Below are 27,971 nucleotides of genomic sequence, written 5' to 3' on the forward strand. Positions count from 1 at the left end.
AGGAAGAGAAGAAGGCGTTTTGCTTGCTTTGCGGTCACACCTCGATAAAGTTGATCGTCGGCATCCGGTTGTTGTTGCTGTTGTTGTCGTTCTAGAAGAAAAGATGACAAATATGAGAGACGGGAAGACACGGGAGGATTTGTGGAATTGTTAGTCGTTCTTCAATGAGTTTTTGATTGATTGATTGATGTATTAACAGTTTGCAGAATTACAGTACATTTCAAGCACAAACTCAATACAAAGACTTTTAACTGTGAGTGGACGACCCAATTAAGCATTACACTTGTTTACAAGAGCGTCCACCATGTTCAATTCATCAAAACATTTAGATACTGTACGTACAAATAGACACTTCCATATAGTCAAAGAACAGAACAGGAATTCGTCATAAAGGAAGCAAAAAGGGAAAATAAACATATACAGTGAGGGGAAAAAGGGGGGGGGGGGATTCAGACTTTACGGGGGCCAGTTTCGAATTGTAGCCGTCCGTAGGTGCCCTTTGAGAGCAGTTTTGAAGGAGTCAAGGGATTCACACGTCTTAATGACTGTTGGTAGGGCGTTCCACATTTTGGTGGCATAGGAGCGAAAATGATTTAGTCCCTGGTTTGTGCCGAATCTGGGTTGTACATGGTTTGTTGCACTGAGCATGAGGATGTTATTGTTCAGATGTTTTACCTACAATGGGTAATGATGAGGCGGTCTGTCGGGCTGATTGTCCACACGGTTATTCGCCAGTGATCAGATCACACAATGACATAATAGGCATGAGTGATGTTTATAACGTATACTCTTTCTTACACTGAGACTTGGTGTTGCCTGCTGGAAATAGCCGATCGGCAAGCTCACAATAAGTTGCGTCGCTATTTCTGGCGATTGACACTGTCTTACAATGTAGTTGTAGTGTATACGCTCTGGCTTCAGTGCCCAGACTGAGATACAGACTTGATTAAAACCAATCTGATTCTGAATAGCATATATATAGCCAAGAGCCAATCGTTACAGTCTCATTTCTATTTTCTGCATGACAGTTTAGCTAGTTCTGCATGGGCATACATAGTTTTTATTTATTTGTCTTTATTTACTTATTACAACACCAAATTAATGATATGAATTCAGGGCTGTCTCTTGATCCAAAGATAACTACTGTATGTTGACCTGCATGACTGTTTACATACAGTAAGTGTATGCTGTGTATACTTTAGTAGTATCTCTGAACATTTTAAACGGCATTCACTGTCATTCATGTTGAAATGGTGATGGAAACTTTGAAGTTCACTTTCACCCTTGGGGAAGTTACCGCTACACTATTCATTTGATCTAATTCAAATTCATTCAAATGAATGAAATGTGTCTGGGTAGCTCAGTCATTATAGAGCGTTGCAGTCTCGCCTCCGACGATATTTCTTTCCCATAGACGTTTCAGAAAGTATTTGTAAATAAGACCTGTAAGCCTCAGTCAAAGCCAACTCGGATTGTGACAACTCATGACAACAAACACAATTTTTTGGAAGAAAAAAGGGCAGGGTTTTTTTTTTTTTGGCCCAAAATTGTGTTTGTCATGAGTTGTCACTTGTCACGATCCCAGTTGGCTTTGACCAAGGCTATACAGGTCTTTAAATAAATACTTTATGAAACGTCTATGGGAAAAATGTATTGGTAGGTGTGGCGCTCCACCACAGCATTCCATCTCCCAGGGGTCTAGCGCAGCGCATTGTAACGTGGACAGACTGCGTGTTACCGGCTGATACCGACAATGGCTACATTTCAAACTCAAAGTTTAGCTTGAAGGAGGCTTTTAACGACATAAGTTAGTTTGGGGCAATATTGACATTTATATTTTCAGGTACATTCTGTAACATTTAGGTATTGAATAAAGAACAAAGTGTATCTAAAAAAAACAAACAGCAAGCGCCAATAATCATGGTAAAGCACACCATCGAGTGTAATGGTGCGATTATGTAAAAGTTACAACACAAGAAATGTATTCAAAATATCAACCTTTCTGCGAGTGTTATCTCTGTTATATCCAGCTGAAATACAATGCAAGGGGTCCGTCTGACAGACACAGAAAGAGTCCCTGTTTACTCAGCCACTCTAGACCACGCTATAGACCACGCTAACCAGGGGTCATCGATATGTCCGTACACGGACGGATGTGTCAGTGGCAAAGACTCAGCCTTGTCCGTCGCACATTTTTGATTTTCTTTTTCTTTTGCGGTGTTGCATTTATAGAGGGACAGAGAGTAGGCTGACAGGAAATGGGGGAGACAGATGGGGGGGGGGGGGGTGACATGCAGTGAAGGCCGTCGGAAATCGGGAGTCCAGCCCACGGCACACTGCCAGACTCGGGCTACCGGCCTATGTGCCTGGACCGCTGAGCCACGGCCTAGGCCTTGATTTTCTGTTTTAGACACCCATTCTAATGTTCTCCTTTTTTGATCATGAGACCCAATTAGTAATTACTGAATGTCAGTCTCCAGTGTTTTCTTCAGAATATATGTATGACCCTGATTTACTACAACACTAGGAGTCCACTAGCACAGTGGTTCTCTCAAGCTTTTATTTCCAATGACCTACATGACTCTGAGAGTGTGCAAAGTGACCCTATGGGTCCATTTGTTCCATTTGGTTTTGGTTCCAAGGACCTACATAACTCTGAGAGTGTACAAAGTGACCCTATGGGTCCATTTGTTCCATTTGGTTCGGAACTTGGACCAAAGAAATGGTCGCTGATTCCATGAAAGCACCAAGGTTTCAAAAATCTAGAACAGAACCAGTTCTAGAACCCAAGTTATTTTGGTGAGTTTACAGAATACAGACCTGTTATGGTTATTCAGCGATATCTCTTCATGTGTTTCTGGTCCGCTTAAACCCATTCTGTCCGCTCATTTTGTACGTCCATGGCACAATTGGCACAATAGAGAAACAAAACGTAACCGTGAGCTCAATCTCATTGTATTTAAAATAACTGATAGAAATTCAAAACCTTTTTAATGCCAGATTTGGCTGCTTCATACTCCAGTTTTAGCTGATAAGGTGACCACTGAAAACTACTACATGACGTCACGCTGTCTGCGACTCACCGCTCATTTTTACTAACCACCTTTTTGGTGGGTCACCTTATCACCTAAAACTGGAGTATGAATATACAGCGCCCCTCACTTCACACGGGTGTGATTTTTTACAATTCGATTAGGCGTGCTGCTTTCACGCTCGTTTGAGCACGGGTAGAGAGCCTGTTTCAACCGGATTGCTTGGTCGGTCGGAACTACCTTGTGTTATAATAATACGCGAAATACAGTATGTGTCCCGTCCGGTGTGGATGATGACATTAATGACGCTGGTATGGTCCTACAGTATAGAGTATTACTACTGTATGAGAGTGCATGAGGTTTCCAGAAGGGGCCGGGAGGGACCATTCACCTGCCCGGTGCCGTTGGGGGTGGAGGAGCTATAGGGACCCAGGGGAGAGGAGGAGGAGGAGGAGGGGTGGGTGGTTATTGCGAATGCAATGATTGCGAACTATGAGACCTAGCAGAACATGTCTGTCCGTCTGTGTGTGTGTGTATCACGCTTCAACACCACCCGCCCGCCACCAGAGGGCGCAGCTGTATCACACACAAAAAACACACACACACACACACACACACACACACACACACACACACACACACACACACAAAAAAAAACTTAACTTAAAACAAAACTTAACTAAAAAAAACTTAACTTAAAAAAAACTTAAAAAGAAAAAAGTTAAGCGTAAAGAAAACGTTAAAAAAAAACACACACATACACACTAAAAAAACGTAACTTAAAAAACCTTAACTTAACAAACATCTTAAAAAAAAAACACACAAAAAAAGGAGAACTTATTGCAATTTACGAGCTGCGTTCGCTTCGCGCGTTTCGCGCGTCTTACTTGTACCTTACTGCGCAACAGCCCCCCCGTCGGGTGCTCCGGGGTGCTGCACTCCGAGGAGGTTTTAGCTTTGACCACCTTGGTGTCGGGCTCGTTGTCTTTGATGATGTCATACTGACGGCAGAACATGATGATGACGCCTGCACGGGGAACGGGGGAGAGGAGAGAACATGAGCACATAGTCCTAATGGACCCGCTTTAACCCATTCTGACCTGAGATCAGATTCTAAAAATGTCTTCTACATCCTGACAGTTTTCTGAAAAAGCTATGTTTCTATGTCAGTCGTTCTTGGATTTTTCAAAAATAGCAGACCTACAAGCTCGTAGCGCGCACTATGAGCTTGTAGATTTGCTATTTTTCAATAGCTAAAGCATAACATAATGCTAACACCAAAAGGGGTTCTCGCCCAAAATGGGTTAAACCCATCGATTCTACAACTACCTTCTAAATCAGTGGGCTAGTTCTCACACTTTCAAAAATAGCAGCTCACAGTGCCAACGTTACAATCTAAAATGAGACTTTCCAGGTAAAGCTAGCTGATATTATCTAGACAAAATGCCCTTAGTTTTAGTTTATAGCATTTGTGGATGCGGATGTGAATACATTTTTAAATCCTATCTTATGTTACGTTTCCATTACACAACACTTACCTTTTTCAATCCTGGACCTGACAAATAACCCAAAGTATAAAAAAAACTAAAACATTTTCTTTTTTTTTAAATATATTTTTTATCCCACGATTTTGTAACCCACTTTTCACCCCTGTGTCAATCATCTAATGTGATCCTGGGCTCTACACACCCTCCACCAACCTAGTCCCCATATATGGGGGACATGGGGAGAGCAAAACTAAACTAGCAAATCCTATCTGAAAATGATTTAAAACTAACTGAATGTATTGCGTTCAAAACGAATTAAAACTAACCCGAAATGATAAAAATCCCAAATATAACCTTGGATCTCACCTGCCCACATGATGAGTACGACCACGACGATGATGCACTCCCCGGCCCTCAGCTGTGTGGACAGAGCCACTTCCTCCATGGTCACTTCGTCTGGTTGGCCCGGAGGGGAACAACAAGGAAACACCTCGTTTTTCATTGGATATACTTCATCAACAAGACTATTAAAGGTGGAGTAAGTGATTTCACTCAAAAAACCTTAGGTTTCGTTTTTGGCTGTGGGACCTAAGCCTTCGTCCAATCAGGATAGAGAGTCAAAAACGAAACCTACGGTTTTTAGACCCCCAGGGGTTAACTGGGGACAGGGAGGAACTCCTTATATGGTCAGCACACTCTATAGTAGAGAGGATTATCACAACAAAACAAAAAAATAAGTGATATTTGAATTAAGTGAAATCACTTACTCTACCTTTAACACAACAGATGCAAATAGTATACAGTCAAAACGTCATGCTCAAAGAATAACACGAAATGTTTCCACTGTGGTCCATTGTACTCAATTCATCAGTAAGACATACTGTATTACAATGCATGCAATATGCAATACATATCAACAAGGGCGTTGATGGATTTTATTAATTTACATTCGTGAAAATCTGTTGTTGTCTGTTATCGTGCAACAATAAGCAAATGCATGAAATTAAAGAAGAATCGTCACTAAAACATCACTAAAAAATCTTAAAACACGAGGGCATTCTAGGAAAATGCTGCTTTGTTCACATTTTAACCATACAATCAGTTATTGTATGCATATTGTGCCTGAATCGATGCCCATCCATCTACATGTGACACGTGATATAATTTAGACACACGTTTTATTGTGTGCAACCTTTTATTTATTCACCACGTTCACTGCGGCATCCCTATGTTTGAGTCGACATCTTTAATGGCTTTTGGTAAGGCGTTCCATTGTTTTGGTGCATGGCAGAATGGTAGAATGCATTTCTCCCCCCCCCCCCCCCCCCCCATGTTTGAGCTGGATTTTAGGGCAACAAGGGCAGGTGAGCTCCCTCTGGTGTCATGCCCATGCTCACTCTAGAGAAGTAGTTTGACATGTTCTACCTATCGTATCGTATAGTACAGGAATCTCTGTATTTACAGTATAAAACAGTATGCCTTTCCGTATATTTGTCCTTCACATATCTCGAGAACAGATAGAGAACGTATAGTCCATGTCCCGGGCGGTCACTGCACTGTAGTTCCTACAGTATATCAATCTGCTTTAGTTGCTGTTTTGTTGGTTTTGTTTTGACCCCCTCGACACTGCAATGTACCTTAAAGTCAGGATGCTGACTCAAGTAAATGAGCTCTATAGAGGTGGAACTGGACTTGAACTGGAGCCCAGTACTGTACTGTCTGTATGTGTGAGATCTACAGTTGCTACAAGGAGAACACGGCAAGCTATACATGTACAGTAGGTGCTTGTCAGTTAGAGTGGTGGTTTTTCAAACGGTTTGAGCCCAGTTATACGGCACATTTTTAGAAGATCTCAAGGCACAGCTGTATTCATCGCGATAAAAAATGTTTTGAATGAATCGAGGGTTTATTTTCTGCCTTAGTTTACAATGAACCGACAAGACAATCATCATACTGCATACATGTCTATCCAAACAACTCAAACACACAAAATCCACAGTCAAGGGACCGAAAAAAGGAACAGGCCGCATGAAGCACAACGCTTATTTCTTTGCCCATCATTTGGGATCTATATAGTCGCTTAGCTTATTGCAGATCTGTCTCCGTTAAGCCTCCGGCCCCTCAAAATCATCAGAAGCCCTGAGGCCACAGTGGCCTTGATCATACATGCATGGGCAACTGGTGGCCCCCACCATCACTAAATGTGGCCCTCAGGTTAATATCGATGTCAACTGATGTATTATTCTTTTGCAAACACGACCCGCTTTAATTACTAAAATTAGTAGCTTAATGAGTAGTATTAAAATGTTGTTTTCTTATGTATGCAATGTATTTGTGTTTAGTTCATAACGTTAACATAACCATAATTAAAGCCATTAGAAAAGCATTTGAAATTAAATAAAAATGTAACTTTTCAGGATTCCAATTAAAAAAAGTGCAAAAAAAAAAGAAAATCAGGATTTCAATTCAAACGATAACAAAAATTGCCGATCTACAAGCTCAAAACGCGCCGCACTGCGACGCGTTTTGAGCTTGTAGATCGGCTATGGTGTGGACATATATTGGCCCTCTCCATCGACAAAGTTTCCCACCTCTGCATGGCCTTGATAACCACTGTCCTAATTGATTGTACCATTTTCTCCTTTCCTGGCAATACGTGTTTTTTTTGTGTGTGTGTGTGTTTTTTTTTAACACCAGTGTCATTATGGTACTCTACCGTCCGCCATAAATCACCATGATGCCATTACTGCTACAGTGAAGTCCCAGGGGGTCCCTGGACCCCCACATGGAGAACCAGGGAGCTAAGCTATTACTCTAGTCCGGGGATCTATACACCACAATGCTGGCTTGTGGTTTGTACTTCGTTTTCTGCTAAGCAACAAGCTATATATATATATATGCTTAGATGATTTCTATTTATATTAGAATAAATGTGCGGAAAGTGGGGAGGAGGCTCCACTTCCGCTTTATGTTTGACTCCTGACAGCTCTTCCGTTGCTCCAGACTATATATGATGCAAGAATTTGGAAATTGCGAGAGGCAGCAGTCTGGTAATGCGACTAGCTTGTGGTGGACATTTTGGTCAAAATTAAATTTTTGCCACGGACATAACAAAATGATCAATAAGATTACCAGAAAATAGAAAATACAGCAGCTTCACTTTTGTGTGTGTGTAAAAATACAAATATATGTTATACAAACTCTTATAATCTTCATCCAGTTAATAAGTAGAGTGGAAGTCAAGCCTACATGTGTGTCTGTGAATCAATGCCTGCACATTTTCCATTCAAATCACACACACACGCACGCACGCACGCGCGCGCGAGCGCACACACACACACACACACACACACACACACACACACACACACACACACACACACACACACACACACACACACACACTTGTATTCTGTACCTGCCTTGTCTCACCAGTACTGTGATTAGTCTATGTTTTGCACTTGTGTCCTTTTAGTCTTAGCCAATCCCTGTGTTGATTGTCAGTTAGTTTCACCTGTGTCCTGTTACTCCCTGTGTCTATTTATACTCCCCTGTTTGTGTAGTTCCTGGTCGGATTATTAGTTAGTCACAGTTTTCTTGTTGCTCCTGTCTTCCTAGTGTTCCTTGCTCCTATAGTGTTTGTTATTTTCCCTATGCTCCTCATGTTCCTTTAGTGTTAATAAACACTTTGAACGTTTCCTGACTGTCGTCCTGCATTTGGGTCCTACCCTCTGTCTGATCTCGAACCGTGACAGTCTAAGGTTAACTGCAGCACAGAGAACGCTCCTGTCCTTCTCTTGGACACATAGCCACTGACATTGTAAAGGGCGCAGGGTAACAGAGGCCACATGCTCCAGTGGCTTTTAGCCACACGCCAATCGATCGGCCTCTCCGTTGACCAGTGTTAACAAATCAAAGTCCAAGAGCACCCCGAGACCCCCTGACACTTTTGCCAGTAATTCTCCCTGGGGCTGGTTGGCCGGCCCGCAATGTCACTGACGCGGCACACTAGACATAGGATCCAGCATGGAAGCACGCACATCTACAAAAATAAAACGTTCTACGGGTGCTGAACAAAATTACGTACAGGTGAGAAGAGAAGAAGTTCCCGCAGCGGTCTTGAGCTTTTTATTTAAAGGGACACATCACCCCTTTTGCAACCAGATCTTATTTTAGTGATGTGAGAGAGACAAGAAACACTTTCCTGGGGTTTTTATGTTTGCTAATATGTGTTTTTAGATATTTTAATGTCATCAAGTGTCCATGATATGTCATGGACACTTGATGCACTTCCTGCACTACAATTCCCACAATGCTTTGGAGCACTGCTCCTCATTGTGGATAGGGACAGGGCTGTCTTACTGAGACAACATGTAGCATGGGTGACACTAGAACAGAAAAGATATAAGGCTATGTGGAAGCCTTATTAATCATGCATCGTTGTAGTTATAGTTACAGTAAGAAATTCAATGAGATTTCAATGATTTGAAGAGAAACATGACGGTAAACATTTGTTTGTAAAATAACATGAATTTGTTTTTGACATTGAGCACTAGTAGACTAGTAGAGCACATATAGTTTCATTATATATATTAGATACTCCACGGTTACGTTCTTAGCGTACGCATGTTTCACGATAACTACTTTTATGTGATGCATGCCTTGCTTTTTGTCAGTGCTTAATGTAAATCGCTCTGGATTTAGAGCGTCCATGCTAAATGCCTACATTTGTATTGTAAATTGTAGAGCGTTCTTCCGGGTGCTTCAAAAGCGCCACTGAGCAACTTCCATTGAAATGAATAGCAGGGGGCGGGGCTGTCCGCTCTCTATAGCCTAAACTCTATGGTTTCATTGACCGATTCAGTCCATGGACGACGCCCACCCTCCCTGGCATTGGCTGAGAGGCTGTTTCGCGGAAAGCCATTGAGGTGGTCTTTATCACAGTATACCTCCCTTTCTAAAAAAATTTGCTTTTCTGTAACATGGCGCGTGTGTGTGTCCTTGACGAGAAAGATGTGATGATGTGGGGGAGGGCACCATTGGGGCCAACTGGAAAATACAAAATAAAATCCATACAAAACACCAAAGGACCTTCAAGGCCATAGCTCAGCTCGGGTGTAAGACATTCTCTGCATGTTCCCGAGGTCATCCGTTCAACTCTGGCGATTACTCACAGATAAAAGAAAAAATCATTTTCTTTCCGTGCCAACTCCTTCTGGAGGAGAGATCGATTAGCCCTTTCACACTGTGCGATGCACGTGTGTACCGTCAGACTGTAGCTCGGGGTGTTAACAACTTTTAGAGTTAGACCCCGCTCTTATGAAAGACTTCCACACACTGTGAGGCTGTTGCTCGGTGTCTGTAGAATAGGTGTATTATATAATGACTTATTCTAACTAAATGCTGTGTATCTAGGACACCATAATTAGAGCTAAACCTCTCCACCACCACCGGGCGAGCTAAACGCGAGCTCGCGAAGTTCGCTTGAGCCCACTCGGCCCCATCTGAGTTGCAACTCGATAGGCACGGAGTCGTGAATACTGTTGAGGAGAGCACATTTATTGCCCCGACTGAGACAATGGGGTGAAAGCCACGTCTCCGTGGTGGTCAAAACGGTAGCCGTGCACGCTCTCTTAGTTACAGACCTGCAAGGGTCTGTTTGGTTCCTAACTATCAACCTTTTAGCATGGGGACCCCCGTGAAATCTCCTCAAGGTCCCTTGGGTGTCCCCGGGTGCCAGCGTCAAGATCCAATGCAGTATGACTCTGTCTCATTTTGGAAGGATAAATGCTGGTCACGAAAGTACCTCATTCAACCATAGCTTGCAGTACATCAATACCACTGTCATGGAGGAAGCAAACACAAGTTGTTGACAACAGCGGTAGAACCGACCCAACTTTCTAGACCTGCAGTCGAGAGGAGACTAGCAGGGCATAAACTGCATGTGAAATGGCCCGGTGCTGTGGATAAGAAGCTGTGGGAAACTATCAATACTGACCTGACCCTGTCTCCCGAGCAACTTCGAGGGACAGTGGAAAAGAAGTTGGAGAGAATGGGGGACATCATCTATCAATATGGGTCAGAACGCTTTGGAGTGCAATTAAGAAAGGTCAGGTGGGAGAAAGATTCCAACCGCAACTGTTTCCAGGAGGCAGCTGGAGATCAAGCGCCTGGTCTTAGAAATGAGACAACTAAGGAAACAGTGGAAAAAAGCCTCTGGAGTGGAAAAGGAAGGCATAAATGCTCTCCAGGTCGACATTACAACTCGACTGGCATCCCTCCCTCAAGATACTACTTGAAGCCAAAGCGGAGATAGCATCCTCAAGCTGCCCCTCACCAGTCTCACAGAGGAGTTCAAGTGTGCAAAAACAAGACTCCAGATGACACTGAATGAATCTAGAGACCCAGTGGTGAGCAACAATGCACCAAGCTTAGCAACTGGGCGCAAATTGAGACCAGCTAAAGCAGTGGAGGAAGCAACAGCAGCCCTCAAACATGCTGACATTGTGGGCTATGTCCAGCAAAGAAGAGGAGGCCATGGGCTAACAGCCACCCCCCCCAGCTTGGAGTAAGGCCACAGCACCAGAACGGCGGAAAATGGTGGTGGAGGAAGTACGCCACCAGGAGGAGGCTGCACGGTGGGCCAAGGCAGTCTCTCTGGGCAAGATGTGGACGAGATGGGACAGTGTGGAGAAGAGGAAGATGAGCTGGAAGGACATGTGGGCCATGGAAGCGAGACAGTTGAGCTTTTCCATCAGAGCTACATACGATGTCCTTCCAACACCAGTTAACCTTCACCAGTGGTTTGGTGAAGACCCGGCGTGTGCCCTATGTTCCACGCCAGCTACCCTCAGGCACATTCTCACAGGGCGCAAAACCAGTCTCACGCAAGGACGTTATACATGGCGTCACAACCAAGTCCTAAAGGTCCTTGCATCCACCCTGGAGGACAAACGAGCTGCCACCAACTCTCTACCACCACCAGCATCCAACCAACAACGGACAACTACCTTTGTCCGGGAGGGGGCTAAGGTGACCAGGAGCTGCTCCACACCATCTGAGCGAGGCCAGCTACGCTTAGCCCGTGACTGGAAGATTCTGGCTGATATTGGCCGACAGCTGTTTTTTCCTCGAGAGATTACTACAACCACCCTGAGACCTGACCTGGTGCTCTGGTCCCCTTCTCTAAAGAAGGTACATCGAACTCACAGTACCCTCGGAGAACGCAGTGGATGAGGCTTATGAGCGAAAACACCTCCGTTATGCCGAGCTCGCTGCTGAAGCACAACACCGCGGCTGGAACGCAGAGGTCCGCCCAGTAGAGGTGGGATGCAGAGGGTTTGTGGGCAAGATCTACTACCAGACTGTTTGCAGACCTGGGAGTCAGAGGCCAGAACCAGCGCTCAGCCATCACAGCTTTATCGGAGGCAGCCGAAAGAAGCAGCCAGTGGCTTTTCATGAGGAGGAGGAAAGACCCCTGCTGGGCACCGAAGTAGCAAGCCAGGAGGTATGCGGTCAGCTTTGGCTTGACTCAGGGAATAGGACTCCCCTGCCATGCATAGTCCCACGAGAAGTTTGCCATGCACGGCTCTCTGTCTCGTGACGAGTCTGGATTAACGCAAGCTCAGGTCTGATCAGCCTGTAGCTGGCCATCTTGGGGAGGGGTGTATATAGTGTTAGGGCCGAAACATCCCAAGATCCAAGGATACACTACTGATGATGCGTATCCAGCTCCCACCATTCACCACCACTCATCACCAAGACGGCAGGATGACACCAAGACATTCTACCATTCATCACGACGACACTCTTGAGGTATGTGCTTGCACAAAGGAATGTACATCTTATCCTGTGTTTGATAAACATTAGGCGCCTCGTTTTATCCAAAAGGTCACGCTAATTGAGACAACCAAGAAAGCTGATGATGCGGATGTGACTATTTTGTCAAATGTGCTGCAGCGTGGCACGGTGCATGCGTTTTCCATGTCAACGAGTTTCAGTTCACCGAGAGGCTGAAACAGAGTTCAATTTGAATAACATATGTTTCTCCTTTTCCCCCTGATTTCGCTCGCTATTCAGCCTATACATATTGTGGAGTCTGTCAGGTCTCACCTCAGGGGGAGGGGCGAGTTACCATGACAACCAGGCACGCCCATGGCCGGGTCATAGACTCAGTGTATTATCCCAGAGCAATTCTAAATCAGCTGCGCCTCATTCCGGCCGCCGCCCTGGTTAGCAATTAAGGACAGCCGCAGCCTGTCAGCCGCGCCCTTTATAAACAGCCTGCGCACCTAGCAGTATCAGATCCCTGCTACACACAGACGCTCGCGCAGCATATGCCGTCCACTCGGCGTTGGATGGTAAGTCCACACTCCTCTCACTTATGGACTCTCACGTATGGACTATGTTTATTGTTTGATTGTTTGTATCACCACTCAATTGCTCTCTTATATTCTCACATCACCAGGCTTGTAGGAGTGGGGCTGGAAGCACACGCAGGAGCGTGTGCCCCCCATAGACAAGTATACACGGAGAGCCGCATGCATACTGGAGACCCACCTGGCTCGTATCGGGGACGAGTGCGGAAGACGGGACCCCCGTATGGAAACGGCAGCCCCACAGCTCCATAAGGTCGCAGTAAGACAAACCGTTCACTATCTATCACCCGTGTTATTAAGAAGAGTCACTCATAGTGGCAAATGAGCAGCTAAGGATAATAACGAAGATTGTGAATGAAGGAAGTCACCCTGTCGATGCTAAATGAAGACTGTGAATGAAGAGTGTCACCGTGGTGTTGTACACTGAAGATTGTTGAATGAAGATAACCCCGTAGAGACTAATGGAAGCTAGCAGGCTCTAGATAAAGTGTCACGTACACCCTGTGAAAGAAGACAGGCCCGTGTTATGTTTATTTCACCCTTGAAGAGACTTTAAGTTGGCTTGCGCCGCCAGGCCCGGTGAAAGAAGACCGTTAGAAACTAGAGCGCTTACTTTGTGTTAACCCCCTGACTGCCGTTGTCGTACCGACACGGCCACCCAGTAGATAGAGAGAAATAAGAATATAAATGCTTGTGTATCTTCCTGTTGGCCGAGCCTAAGGGGCCCTCCGTACCATCCCCGCCCGGTACCATACCAAGTACTTTTACTCTAATTACTCACCACCCCGTATCCGAGTACTTCTACTCTAAAGTACTCTTCTGTGCCTTGTGGATAGAGAAAGATACGCACCCCCTTACCTACCTCCGGGGGAGCCTCCTGGCCTCCTCTGGAACCTGGAAAAGAAGAAGAGAAAGAGTTATACAAAGGTCCAGTTGGTAGACTGCCTAGACCGGGTGTCTCAGGCCCCAACTTTGTACTTACCTTGTGCTCTGACCGTATGCTAACATCCCCTCTCATCCTCTGCAGTGACGACTCCCGCCTCGGAGCCGGGACCTCATGCAAAGAATATTACTGTCTGAGGTCTGTTTGTGAAAACTGACGTTGTTTGAACCTGTTGGAGAAATAAAGCAAGGGGCGCCATCGTGTGTCTAACCCCTGAAACTGCACTCTGAGTTGTATTTCCCACCCGACCTCCCACAATATACATAAATATATATTACCGTCATAACAAATAACTTTAAAATCATATTGAACTCATTCCTTTCCGACAACATCTGCTCATCTTTAGTTGCCATCAAAAGCTGGTGGGCTGAGGAGCGGAGCTAATTAAACAGACATCCATGAGCAAGCAGCCCAAATGAGGGAGAAAAGTCTTTGAAGCTTATTATACAGCATCCCTCTGTAGAGATGGCTTTTAGGAAAGGTGTGCGTGCGATGGGAAAAGTGTGTCTTTTTTGGTATAATAAATAATAAATCATGTGAAATGGATGGGAGCTGTGAGGCAGTTGAACCCATTTAGAGGCCGATTCTAAAAGTGTGTTCTAAATACCAACAGTTCCCATCATCGAGAACATCCAAACGGCATTCCCATCATCCCCATGTATGGGGATGTTGAGTGACTAACTGACGGGAAATGCGACCTGTGGTCGCAACTACTCATAAATAACTCATAAACACTCTTGTAACTAACCTAAATAACTCATAAACATTCACACTCCTCTCATAACTAACTCATAAACACTCACACCTCTCATAACTAACTCATAAACACTCACACTCCTCTCATAACTAACTCATAAACACTCACACTCCTCTTGTAACTAACCTAACTAACTCATAAACACTCACACTCCTCTTGTAATAACTATACTGTAACTCAACTAATTCTCATAAACACACTCTAGCAGCATCATACGTGTGCATTTCACCTGACACAGTGTGTGGCATGCAATGGAAGGAGGAGGGAGGCGACAGACAGCCCCCACCAGACACTGTTGCTTCTCAAATTTGTATTATACCCTTCCTCTGTCTAGCTCTCTATTGGTTTGTGTGTTAGCAGATGTTTATTGTGCAGTGTGCACACAGGCTTGCGCGCGCGCGTGCGTGTGTGCGTTTGTGCGTGCGTGCGTGCATGTGTGAGAGAGTCGTGTGCGTGTGTGCATGTGTGAGAGAGTCGTGTGTGTGTGTGCATGTGTGCATGCAAGAAACTACTTGAAGCCAAAGTGTGGGTGTTAGAACAACTGTTGCATTACAGAGAGAGAGAGAGAGAGAGAGAGAGAGAGAGTGAGAGTGAGAAAGTCAGACTTGTACATAAAAATGTAGTCTTGAGCAACCATAATAGACATCACATACATAGCGGAGAGCCGCCATGGTTGTAACATTTTGCACGTTTCATCCCTGGAACAACATATTTTCAGATGGGGGTCAGCGGCCAAATACATTTGTTTCATGGGGTCCTTTGACATGACATATAACAACTGATATAGGAACCAGGTCTTAAGAACCCCCACAGGGAACAACTTGGCCCGCGTACAGGGTGACGTCGCCCATGGAAGCGTGTCAATACACTGTGAAGTTGACCCCCCGACCCCCCGCCTCTGGCCATTTATTCATGAGGCGGTCAGCAGGGCAGAGTGCTCGGGAACATTGTGTTGAGAAATGTAATTTCACGCTTTGTGTCCCTATTGATTTTCTATTGGACCTTTAGACAAAACCAGTCCAAGGAATGAATTGTCAACGGGCCAACGCCACTCCCCCTCGGCCCTGCTTGCAATGCCTGCAGGGGACACGGGGAAGAACTTTGCTGCTTTGCTCGCTTCGTTGTGTGTGTGTGTGTGTGTGTGAGTGCGTGAGTGCGTGCGCGTGCGTGCATTTTGTCTACTAAAACTTTGGCATAGGATGAAAAGGTGTTGAGAGCCTCCATACAGTATGAACAGTGCAGTGTTGTTTTCGTCGACTAACTAACTTTTCACTGACGAAAACCAAATAGAAACTAAATGAAAACTAAGCTACGGTGACTAAAACTAAGACTAAATATATCGACAATTTCGTCAAGAAATGAAAACTATACTAAAATGTTAGGAAGGGACTAGTGGACGAGAGATCCAGTATAATGTACACTTGGTTGCATGCTGAAAATACAAGCTATACAAGCTCACAACGAGCTTGTAGATCGACAAAAAAATCGACTAAAATCAACTGTAGATTTAGTAAACTAAAATCTTATGACATTTAGTCGACTAAAACTAGACTCTAAAACATTTCAGATGACTAAAATGTGACTAAAACTGAATTAAATTTTATTCCAAAGACTACGACTAAACTAAACTAAACTGAAATCTAAATGTGCTGCCAAAAACAACACTCGGTACTGTGCAACGTGCAGTATACCTTTACTCTTGGAGGCCTGAGTCTCGGAGGCCAAGGAGGGCGTTCGGAAGCGCAGAGGCTCGCTCGGCGGGCTGGCATGCCCCGACACGCTGATGGACTGGACGTGCACAATGTAGTCCGTCTCCTCCTCCAAGTCCCATAATGCACAGGAGCGCGTGGTGGTGTTCACTTCCTGGATGAAGCGCAGCATGCGCACGTCCTTCTTCTGTCGGAGGAGGAGGAGGAGATCGGTCACTTTTTAGAGGATCAAAGGTTTCGTGGCATTAATTTTCACTTATTACCAGCGTTGTAACTGAACGCCCTTACACGACGTTACGCTATATAACGAAACTACTTTTTGCAGTAATTTGTAACCTAACGCTTTATATTTCCCCATTCCATAACGGCGTTATAGTTATTGTGCGTGCGTGACCCGCGTTATGGCGTTATTATGTTATTATGTCAACTTATGTGATCCAAGTGAAAAGTCTCCCCGTCGCCTCCGTGCTGACTGCTGAGAGAGCGCTCTGTGTTGTACTCTGTTGACTGGTTGTGCTCTCACACTAGCCTCTGAGCCCACATGGCTTTTCACTCTAACATGAACAAAGCACGTCACAGAAGAGGTCCTTGATTGGCTAACGTAGGGCCAGATTTCAGGGTAAGCCAATCGTCGGAGACAGTCTGACAGAGTAGACACAGACCTACAGTCTATGACACAGACACACAAACCCTTGTAACGCATACGCAGAAAACGCCGGTTGAGCGGACATTATTACCACACGCCACAAGGGCATTTAATGCGGATAACAGCGAGATCGGATGGTTTGCGGGTTGGAAATACAAGCATTATTTTGAGAACTTGCGGGGTAAAGGACGACATGAGGTGAAAATGCAAATGATGTGGCGGACGGAAAGCATTGTCCACAGCACCACCAAAGCAGGCAAAGATCGATTTTAAATGGCCACTGTAGCATGTCGCCAAGAGTCAACTTGACAAAATGATTGCTAGGTAGCCTATGTGTTGTTGAGGAAATGCTTCCCCTCTCAACGGTGGAGTCTGTTCCTTTCAGACCACTGGTCAGCAAAATACCAGTGAAAGCAGGGCCAATGTGCAGAAATACATTTTCCAAATACCTGAACAGTGAATATTCTAAAATGGAAGATGAGCTCAAAAATACATTTGATGAATTAGAATATCTCTCTACCACTGCAGGTATATGGACTCATTTTTTTATTTGATTATTATAAAAAATAAAAATGAAGGCAAGTTGAGGCTACAATAAAGATGCCTGTCAACATTTCTGAACATGTTTTATTGTTCCACTACATTTCATAATGGGGAGTTGTCTTTTCTCTTACTGTGCGACAGAACAAAAAAAATTAAATCATTTTTTATATTATTATTTTTTAAAGTAAAGTAACTTGAAAGTAGTTACTTTCACAATTAAATAACTAGTAAAGTAAATAATTACTTGTTTAGATAAGTAAAACTATAACTCTTTACTTTTTAAAAGTAACTTGAACAACACTGCTTATTACACGTACGTTCGTTTTTCGACCTCAATTATACACCAACACAACCTGAACCTGAAAACACAGTTTTCTCTGTGTGTTCTGAAGCCAAAAACAGGCAAAATCCTTCAACAGTGATATGAAACATCAGGAAAATTCCTATTATGTCATACAGTATATGGGATTTGTGGACTCTTGCCTCACAGTCCACTGGAAAATCAGAGCACTTGTTTGAGCCAGAAAACCCCAGACCACTGAAAATCTACTGAATGTAAAAAGGTTTTTTGGGGTGCAATTGAGCTCAGAAAACGAATAAAAACGTATAAAATGTAAAAAGAAAAACGAATTTTATGTCACGACCCCTTTAACATACACACACACACACACACACACACACAATGAGAGAATATGATATACTGTAGAACACAGGACAAAAATACTGGTTCACATGAGAGTCAAAACACAGTTCATCCACTTTCTGTATCATATTATAAATGGTGCATTTACATACAATCTAGATTGCGCATTACATTCACACATTCACACAGACATTCACACACCGATGGCGGAGGACACCATGCAAGGCACCAACCTGCACGTCGGGAGCAGTTAGGGGTTTCAGAGTCTTGCTCAAGGACACTTCTGACACTAACTCCGGGGGAAGCCCGGGAATCGAACTGGCGGCCGCTCTGCCACCCCCGAGCCACCGCCGCGCCCATATTATGAGTAGAATCTTGCGCATATACGGCGCGCCCACGTCTAACGCCACACGTCTATGGGGCAGTGCGATCTGAGCGAGACACACACAAGCCCGTATAGATTTTGAACGAATGGCAGACAGCGATTTATCTTTGGCCTCTTGTTGACCGTGTTTCTTCCGTGCTGGCCTGCTGGGCAGGTTGTGCATATATATATATGGGCGCACTGTAATCGGGGTCCATCGCATCACAGAAAGGGAAAGTGCGAACTCCCACAGAAGCTGGGTTGAAAACGCAGAGGTAAAATCAGTGACGCGTCATCACGGCCACAAAGCACAGACGTAAACGGCAAAGTTGTGCATACTTTCACGGTCTATGACTTGGGTCTACCAAACCACGCGTGAAGATGTGCACGCACAACATGTACTCTACAGTAAAGTACAGTAGATGGACTGCAGGGCTGTGGCTGGGAGGAACTATAGCCTCGGAAACCCAGACGTTTTTATTTCCAGGGAGAAAAAGAAAGTCTGGGTCCGAGTCCACTTCAATTCGGCATAGAGTATAGCGCAAACATCACTCACTCTCTGCTGATTTCTGATCGTCTGCACCTTTGTTAAATTGACACACACACACACACACACACACACACACACACACACACACACACACACACACACACACTCCTCTCTATCTCTGTGTCGCTCTAATTAAATAGTCTCATGTATAGCAGCTGCGCATAGTTTCTCCCGGCGGATCCTGCCGGGAGCTGCCTATGCCAAAAAAGCATAGGTGAGTTCCAGGCTAGTGAGGAACTGACTGTGTAGAAAAGGTTCCCTCCAACGACAGTGCATTAAACCAGGGGTTCTCAACGTTTTTGGCCCGGGGACCCCTGGAAATGCTTTGGCAATGTCTCGGGACCCCCGTCCCGCCCCCTCCCGACCCCCAATAGAAATTGACAATAACCTTATAATAGTGAAAATACACCATGAATAAATACTGAAACCAGATATAATCATTATAGGGAAGGTGTATGCATGTACTATGTGTACTATATGTAAACTCTTCATTTCCACTTTCCAGCAATTCAGTTGCAATTATATATATATATATTTTTTTTAAATAATTTGGGGACCCCCCACAATAATTTGGTGACCCCCCGAGGGGTCACAACCCACGGGTTAAGAACCCATGCATTAAACAGCCCTGCGGTTTTCATCATTATTAAAACGTATACCTGAGATATTATTGATGCACTTGTAAACTGTAATTGTACGCGATAACTTTTGGATGTGTTTACTTAAGATTGTTTTTTTTTTTGGGTCATCACTTATGTATACAATACAAATTAAAATCCTATATCCGTGCAGAAAAAATGCCAGTTTGGCATTATTATTTTCTTGGCACACTTCTGCTTAGCCTTGTTGTTGGTTGATTAGAGTTTTTGCTGTTTCACTGATCTTGCACTTAACGCATTGAAACTGGTAGAGAATCTGTGTCATTTGTAGATTTTTGTGTTGGCAATCTACAAGCTTGCAGCGCATCACTTCATGCCGCCGCTGAATAATAATAATAGTAATAATAATCTTGAAAGTGTGACAACTATCGGTTTATTGGCCCCCGGGGGTCCGGAGACCCCAGCTAAATGATAGATAGGAACAGAATGGACCCTTATGGGTCTGTAACTCTGAGAGTGTACAAATTGAACAAAACGGACCCTAATGGGTATGGGTCCGTTTTGTCCATCAGTTCCATTTCTACACCCTCAGAGTTTAACATAAATTAACATTGATTGTGCAATGTGCAATATAAATTGGTTGTCCCAGAGATAGAAATGCCATTAAATGGAGGGTCCGCGTAACCTAATGCATGTCCAACTGGGGGTGCTTGAAATTAAACGCGTTGAGAATCAATCACTGCTAGAGCCGTAAAAGTCTTCTTTAACGGTGGATCCCTGGGCATTATCTCTCCGCGGCGTCCATGGGCTGATAAATGAAATAACTGCGCGAGACGAAATTCTACGGAGCTTCGCGGAGGATGATTTTGGTCTCCATGGATTTTTCGAACCGTGAAGAAATATTGTGCCACCTGATCTGGAGAATTCAGAGATTCAAATGTTCATCTTGGGGGATGTTTAAATCCGTGCTGTGGACATTCCATTGGAAATTAGGTGTGACGTCCGTGAGCAATATGGTAACCTGGACAGAATCATTTTAGTGGTCGAACCAGGCGTTCGTCGAACTGCTGCTGCAGTGGTTTCACCCGACGTATCCTAAGTGTCTATTTAACACCGCACTTTAACGTGCCTATACTTGCCAAAGCAGAGGTAAATATCCTAGTAAGACTTACGAGGTTTCCACTACACTGTTGAGAACAATACAGACATCCTCATTAGAGAAGCTCCTCTTCAGAGAGGACCTATTGCCGTTGACGCCACCTTCTCAAAACACAACTGGTGATGTTCCACCCCCCCCGGGGGACCTCATCCTCCACGTCTGCCAATCGGTCGCCCCGATTGGACCGCTCAGCTGCTCGGCTATGCTACGGCGGTGGCTTGTTGTTGTTTGTGTGCGTGTAGTATTTTTGTCCGGTGCCGCTACCACCTCCCTTCTGGAGCATTGCAACTCATTGACTGCAGTTTCCCACTGGGAAAGGTATTACGAGCCATCGGCCAGGTAATACAACCCATTGACCATGTAATACAACCCATTGACCAGGTAATACAACCCAATGACCAGGTAATACAACCCAGCGACCAGGTAATACAACCCAGCGACCAGGTAATACAACCCAATGACCAGGTAATACAACCCAACGACCAGGTAATACAACCCAGCGACCAGGTGATACAACCCATTGACCAGGTAATACAACCCATTGACCATGTAATACAACCCAACGACCAGGTAGTACAACCCAACGACCAGGTAATACAACCAAACGACCAGGTAATACAACCCATTGACCAGGTAATACAACCCATTGACCAGGTAATACAACCCATTGACCAGGTAATACAACCCAACGACCAGGTAATACAACCCATTGACCAGGTAATACAACCCAATAACCAGGTAATACAACCCATTGACCAGGTAATACAACCCAACGACCAGGTAATACAACCCAATGACCAGGTAATACAACCCAACGACCAGGTAATACAACCCATTGACCAGGTAATACAACCCAATAATCAGGTAATACAACCCAACGACCAGGTAATACAACCCATTGACCAGGTAATACAACCCATTGACCAGGTAATACAACCCAACGACCAGGTAATACAACCCAACGACCAGGTAATACAACCCAACGACCAGGTAATACAACCCAACGACCAGGTAATACAACCCAACGACCAGGTAATACAACCCAACAACCAGGTAATACAACCCATTGACCATGTAAGCTCCGCAAGTGCAAGTAATCCTACACTCTCTTCCTCCCAGCTTTCCATCCGGCACCGTCACCGTCGAGCCGGTGACCTCCTGGCGAAGCTCCTCCGACGCGAGAGAACCTCGAAGCGCTCATCGACGGGCGACACTGTTGAACAACTCCTAAAGCGAGAACAAGACCGAGACCTTCTGTATTATGAAATAATGACGTGACAAATGACGGCAACATTCAAAGTCTACTACACATACTGCTCAGCATCAGCCATTAGGAAGCTGGTCGATTTGGAGGATGTCCTTATAGTACAAGGCGTCATTGTACTTGCGTGCGTGCGTGCGTGTACAGGCTCACCTGCTGTGTGATGGCGAATCCAATGACAGGGTCTCCCTCTGGGATGTCCCATGTTACTAGAGCAGCGTTAGCCTTCAGTGCTTTGATGGTCACATTGGCAGGAGCCGCCAGGCTATCTGAAAAACAGAGAGATGGTTGTTTTTTTTACTGAATACTTTCCATGGAGCAACATTTTATTCGTGTGCAGGGGAATTCTTGGGGAGGAAAAAAAAAGATCGAGATTCACATTTGAGCAAGAATCGTGCAGCACTTTAATCTCAACTGCAGTTGTGAAAGTGGCCATATATACCGCCGAGCTGAAATTAGTAAACAGACCGAGACGACGATGCCTTGAGCTGTGTAGAATCAGATGACGGGACATACATAATACCTTCATGGTGAGGTATACTTGTACACTAACACTGCCTGGGGCAGATATAACATCTGTGCGTGTGTGCGTGTGTGCCTGCGTGCGTGCCTATGCGTGCGTCTATGTGGTTAATAGGAAGTAGCAATAAACATCAATCAATAAATCAATCAATCAAAGTATAGGTGTTCAGTTGACGGAGGCTCGAGAAACTCTCTCTCTCTCCCTCTCTCCCACTGGTCATTTTAAACTATCAGGCCGATTCGTAACGGCACATAAATTCTCCCTGCTAAATGCAGACACCCGCATTAACCTTCCCTGCTCGCCGCCTCCCGGCCGAGTGTTCTATGACAGCCCCCGCTTCTCTGCCGCGATGAATTCGGTGAGCGCTTGAATAAAATACAATTAATGACATTAAATTAAAACTTGGCTGTTTAACACCAGGGGTGTCAAGCTCATTCCAGGTCACGGGCCAACAGTGGGCCAAAATGTTACTTTTTTCAAATGTTTTTTGTTTTGTCTTTTTTGAGCACGCAAAACGTAACTTCATGCATTGCGGTGTGCGTATACTCTCACAGCTGTCTTTTGATTGATTGACTGACTGACTGACTGACTGAGTGAGTGTTTAGCACGGTAAAGTACAGTGCTCTGGAGAGGGAAGTCTAGAGGATTTAAAACCCAAGAAGGCCAAGAAGGCGGCTCCCGTAAGCATGCACGCACGCACGCACGCACGGACGCACACAACGTCCCAACAAATACATTAATCTAAGCCACGGCGACATCTGCAAATGATCAAAGAGGGAGCACAACTATAGTGTACGACAACAAATAAGTGCTCGTGACAAATCAAGCTCATTATCTGTCACAGTCGTTCATCCATCTCTCTCTCTCTCTCTCTCTCTCTCTCTCCCTATCAGTTTAGAAAGATGCTAATTTCCGTCATGGACAGCTGAACAGAACCGCAGTGTGACAGTCAGGGGGGGGGGGGATGTGCTCATTTCCCTGACAAGGATCACCATATTGTTTACAGTACGTGCTGACACTGTACAGCAGTGTTTCCAAAAGTGTGGTCCGGGCGCCCTGAGGAAGTTCCAAGGGGGGTCCCCATGCTAAATGATAGTTTGGAACCAAATGGACCCGTATGGTTCTGTAACTCTGAGAGTGTACAGATGGAACCAAACAGTCCGTTTGGGTCCATTTGCACACTCTCAGAGTTACATTAACACTGATTTTACAATCTAAATTGGGGGTCCCAGAGATAGACTAGACTAAGGTGCCATTAACTAAAATTAAACAGGTTGGAGAATCACTGCTAGAGCCGTAAAGATCTTCTCTCATGGGGGTCCCTGCATGGCATATCTTTTCAAATTGAGGTCCGCGGGATAATTAGTGTCAATTTGGGGGACCTTGACCTGACAAGGTTTGGGAACCACTGCCATACAGTATCAGGGCTGTGCAAACATCTTTTGTACTTTTTGTACTTTTCTTCATGTCTTCTTCATTGCTGCAGACTAATACACCGGTGATGGACGTTTTCCATTCATTGGCTGAATCATGTGCTTATACATTTCTGCTATTGAAAGCTATAAGTCATGCATCATAAGTTATGGGACATTACATACAGATTGAGCGAGACCAGAGGTGGAAAGTAACATTACTGTTACAGCAGTACATTTACTGCAGGTAGCAGTACATGTACTTCTTAAAGTGGCTGCGATGTGACATAACATAGCCTACATGTAAAATAAACGCCGTGGTTTGACGCCATTCGTGGGTTTCTGCAAAGAAATAATCTGGCAGAATCCACCCTCATGGGTAGAATTATAAACTTCGGTGTGACTGTTCCCTAACAGAGTATTTCTATTTATTTTACTCAAGAAGTAAAAACAAAAACAAAACGTGAGTGCTTTTTCCACCGCGGAGTGTATACCGCTGGCGGTCAAAGACATGCTTTCCTCCCCCAGGCTGTCCCAGGCCAGGCCAGCTGACCCAGGCTGTCCCAGGCTGTCCCAGGCTGACCCAGGCTGTCCCAGGCTGACCCAGGCTGACCCAGGCTGACCCAGGCTGACCCAGGCTGTCCCAGGCTGACCCAGGCTGACCCAGGCTGTCCCAGGCTGTCCCAGGCTGACCCAGGCTGACCCAGGCTGTCCCAGGCTGTCCCAGCCAGGCCAGCTGTCCCAGGCTGACCCAGGCTGTCCCAGCCAGGCCAGCTGTCCCAGGCTGACCCAGGCTGTCCCAGCCAGGCCAGCTGACCTAAACACTATGTGTGTGTCCCCACCTGTCTGTGTCAAGGTTATAGTGTCCCCGCCTGTCTGTGTCAAGGTTATAGTGTCCCCGCCTGCCTGTCTGTGTCAAGGTTATAGTGTCCCTGCTTGTCTGTGTCAAGGTTATAGTGTCCCCGCCCGCCTGTCTGTGTCAAGGTTATAGTGTCCCCGCCTGTCTGTGTCAAGGTTATAGTGTCCCCTCCCACCTGTCTGTGTCAAGGTTATAGTGTCCCCTCCCACCTGTCTGTGTCAAGGTTATAGTGTCCCCGCCCACCTGTCTGTGTCAAGGTTATAGTGTCCCCTCCCACCTGTCTGTGTCAAGGTTATAGTGTCCCCTCCCACCTGTCTGTGTCAAGGTTATAGTGTCCCCGCCTGTCTGTGTCAAGGTTATAGTGTCCCCGCCCACCTGTCTGTGTCAAGGTCATAGTTTTCGTTATTTCGTCTCCCATTCACTCACGAGTTACACAAGTTAATTGACCGTAGAAAACGTAGAGTTACGTTTTCATTGTTTAATTCGCAATTTTTATTACGTTTTAAGACTCATGGGTTTCCATCGGACATAGTGGGATAGGTGACGCGCTCTGATGACGTCATTGGGGGAAAAAAACGCTAGCATGATTTTGTCTTCGGATTCGGGTTCTTGGAAACGCCCCCCAGCCACTGCGTTAGTTTTACTGAGGTTAGGTTTAGGTATAGTTTTACTGAGGTTAAGGTTAGGGTTAGGTTTAGATTTACTGAGGTTAAGGTTAGGGTTAGGTATAGTTTTACTGAGGTTAAGGTTAGGGTTAGGTTTAGATTTACTGAGGTTAAGGTTAGGTTTAGGTATAGTTTTACTGAGGTTAAGGTTAGGGTTAGGTTTAGATTTACTGAGGTTAAGGTTAGGTTTAGGTATAGTTTTACTGAGGTTAAGGTTAGGGTTAGGTTTAGGTGTAGGCTGTCAATCACAGCGACTGGCCAGTCACAGCGCACCCTCTACGTCACTCTGTACTCAACCTGAAGACGAAACAAAATTCGCGCCACATTTTCACAATCTTTAAAAAATTGCTAAATCTACAAGCTCGTAGATCTATACAAACTCGATAATGTCGGCGCGGTCGTTCTTCAAAGCTTTGTGAAATCCGAGGCAGTGAACGTGGCATTGCGGTTCAATTAATTCCGCAGTCAGAAGTGTTATAACTTCAATAACCTTGGATGAGTGGTGCTTTACACGATGCAGGGACCTGGGGGACGGTGACAGTGACCTATAGGGCCTTAACCCATTCTGAACGGGAACCCGTTTTGGTGTTAGCATCATGTTATGCCTTAGCTATTGAAAAACAGCAGATCTACAAGCTCATAGCGCGCCACCGAGTGGCGCGTTACGAGCTTGTAGGTCTGCTATTTTTGAAAAATCGAAGAACGACTGACATTTTTAGAATCTGATCTCAGGTCAGAATGGGTTAATCAGACCAGTGTGTGTCCAGTGGAAACCTCGTATGAATCTGATCTCAGGTCAGAATGGGTTAACCCATTCTGGACCTGCATGGGGGACAGTGGCAGCTCCTTAACCCATTCTGAGCGAGAACCCCTTTTGGTGTTTTTAAGCCTCTGTTATACTTTAGCTATTGAAAAATCTATATACAAGCTCATAGCTTGTATATAGATCTGCTATTTTTGTGGCGCAAATCTTTTGAATATTATATTCTTTCAGAGCGAACGTTTTTTAACTCAAATCTTTGGTTTCCGAGGAGTTCCCCGGAATAACATATTTTCAGATGGGGGGGGGGGGGGGGGGGGTCGGCGGCCAATTTCATTATCCTTTTGTGGAGTCCTTGACATGAAATATTGAGCACCACTAGATATAGAAACGTGGGTGTTAGGTATTTTCTGTGGTTTTGTGGGTGATGGTCATGAGTCCTTTGCCCTTTTAATCTTATGACCCCGGTGTCTCCTATGGTCTTGCCAAATTATGGATTATGCATTGCCCTGTGACTGACATTTGATGTCACGCTGTCCCACTGACTGTAAAATAGTATGGTTCTGCATGGCCCCGCCAGAGTTTAGATAGTAACACTGCTCTCCTAGCTAGCGTTGGTAGATAAGAATTGTTTTGTTTCCAGCTTCTGTGTTTTTGCCCTTGAAGTTAGTATTCTCTCTAACAGACTGGTAAACTGCACTCAATGACGTTATGCCCTGTCCCCCAGTTCCACTAACTGATATTGCATGTCCGGACTATCTCTGCCCCGTGAGATAGTTCCTGTATGCAATATTCGTGACGTCTTGCATTATCTGTCCATTTGTAAACAAATATGTTTATTGACCTTGTTGTTCAACACATTTTCCTGTGTATTGATTACGGTATGCTATATTAACCATGTTCAATTTGGACATGGTGAGAGATCCTTGTGGAAACGCTGTCCGGATTGCATGCCTTCTTCTCTCCCAATACAATGGTGAATATGAATATATCTGATTGAACCCCCTCCTAGCTCTGCTTGTCTGAAATTGTCTTCCTTGTGTCCGTCAATTCATTCTAAGGTATTTTGGTTAACTCTGTTATACTCTGACTTTTACTCATTATAGCCTAAAAGGTTTTTATAACCATTCCTGTAAAGTTACCAGCCTTCTGCTTCTATTCTGGTGAAGAGTATTTTATTGTAATTAGATTACTTTCCCAAAAGTATTTATACAGTTCCGGTGTTCCGGAGCTCCAAGCTCTCTGCTATCAAAGCTTTTCCTTATTTATCATAGTCTTTATTTTAATACAGTCCTTTCAAGTATAATGGTGGAAATATTCCCATCAGTGGGTATTTCCGAAAACTGTCAGGATTTTAGAAGACATACCTTTTTTTAGATTTCGGACGTCAGGCCTAAATGGGTTAAAATATCCACATGACGCGACGATGAGCTCTATAATGAAACGTAAGTTATGTCTATAACTATGGATCTATGAGACCGAACGATGACCGTCACTCGGTCAGAACAACGAATGATGCTCTCATCTTCCTCTTTTCGAGATCAAATATATCAACAAAGTCATGCCCACATGACCCGTAGGAGACGGTCTCACCGTATAAGTTCCCACCGGTGTGGCCGGCTCCGCCTCCAGCCTCGAACGCCTCATAACGTTCCGAGAGACAGGAGAGAGTGACGGTCAT

At 44.8% G+C, this 27,971-nt stretch overlaps 1 protein-coding gene across 1 annotated transcript; it reads right to left on the minus strand.

Moving 5' to 3' along the window:
- Positions 1 to 34: 34 nt before the first annotated feature.
- On the minus strand, positions 35 to 27,971 carry fndc5a (fibronectin type III domain containing 5a; the record flags this gene model as incomplete). The annotated part of the gene is made up of 7 exons (XM_080784250.1): positions 35 to 91; positions 3,920 to 4,059; positions 4,886 to 4,975; positions 16,289 to 16,493; positions 22,225 to 22,340; positions 24,501 to 24,830; positions 27,884 to 27,971. The coding sequence occupies 7 exons, from the start codon at positions 27,969 to 27,971 to the stop codon at positions 35 to 37; spliced, it is 1,026 nt and encodes a 341-aa protein (XP_080640376.1).

The sequence above is a fragment of the Protomyctophum bolini genome (assembly GCF_963924005.1).
Source record: "Protomyctophum bolini genome assembly, chromosome: 15".
NCBI lineage: Eukaryota > Metazoa > Chordata > Actinopteri > Myctophiformes > Myctophidae > Protomyctophum > Protomyctophum bolini.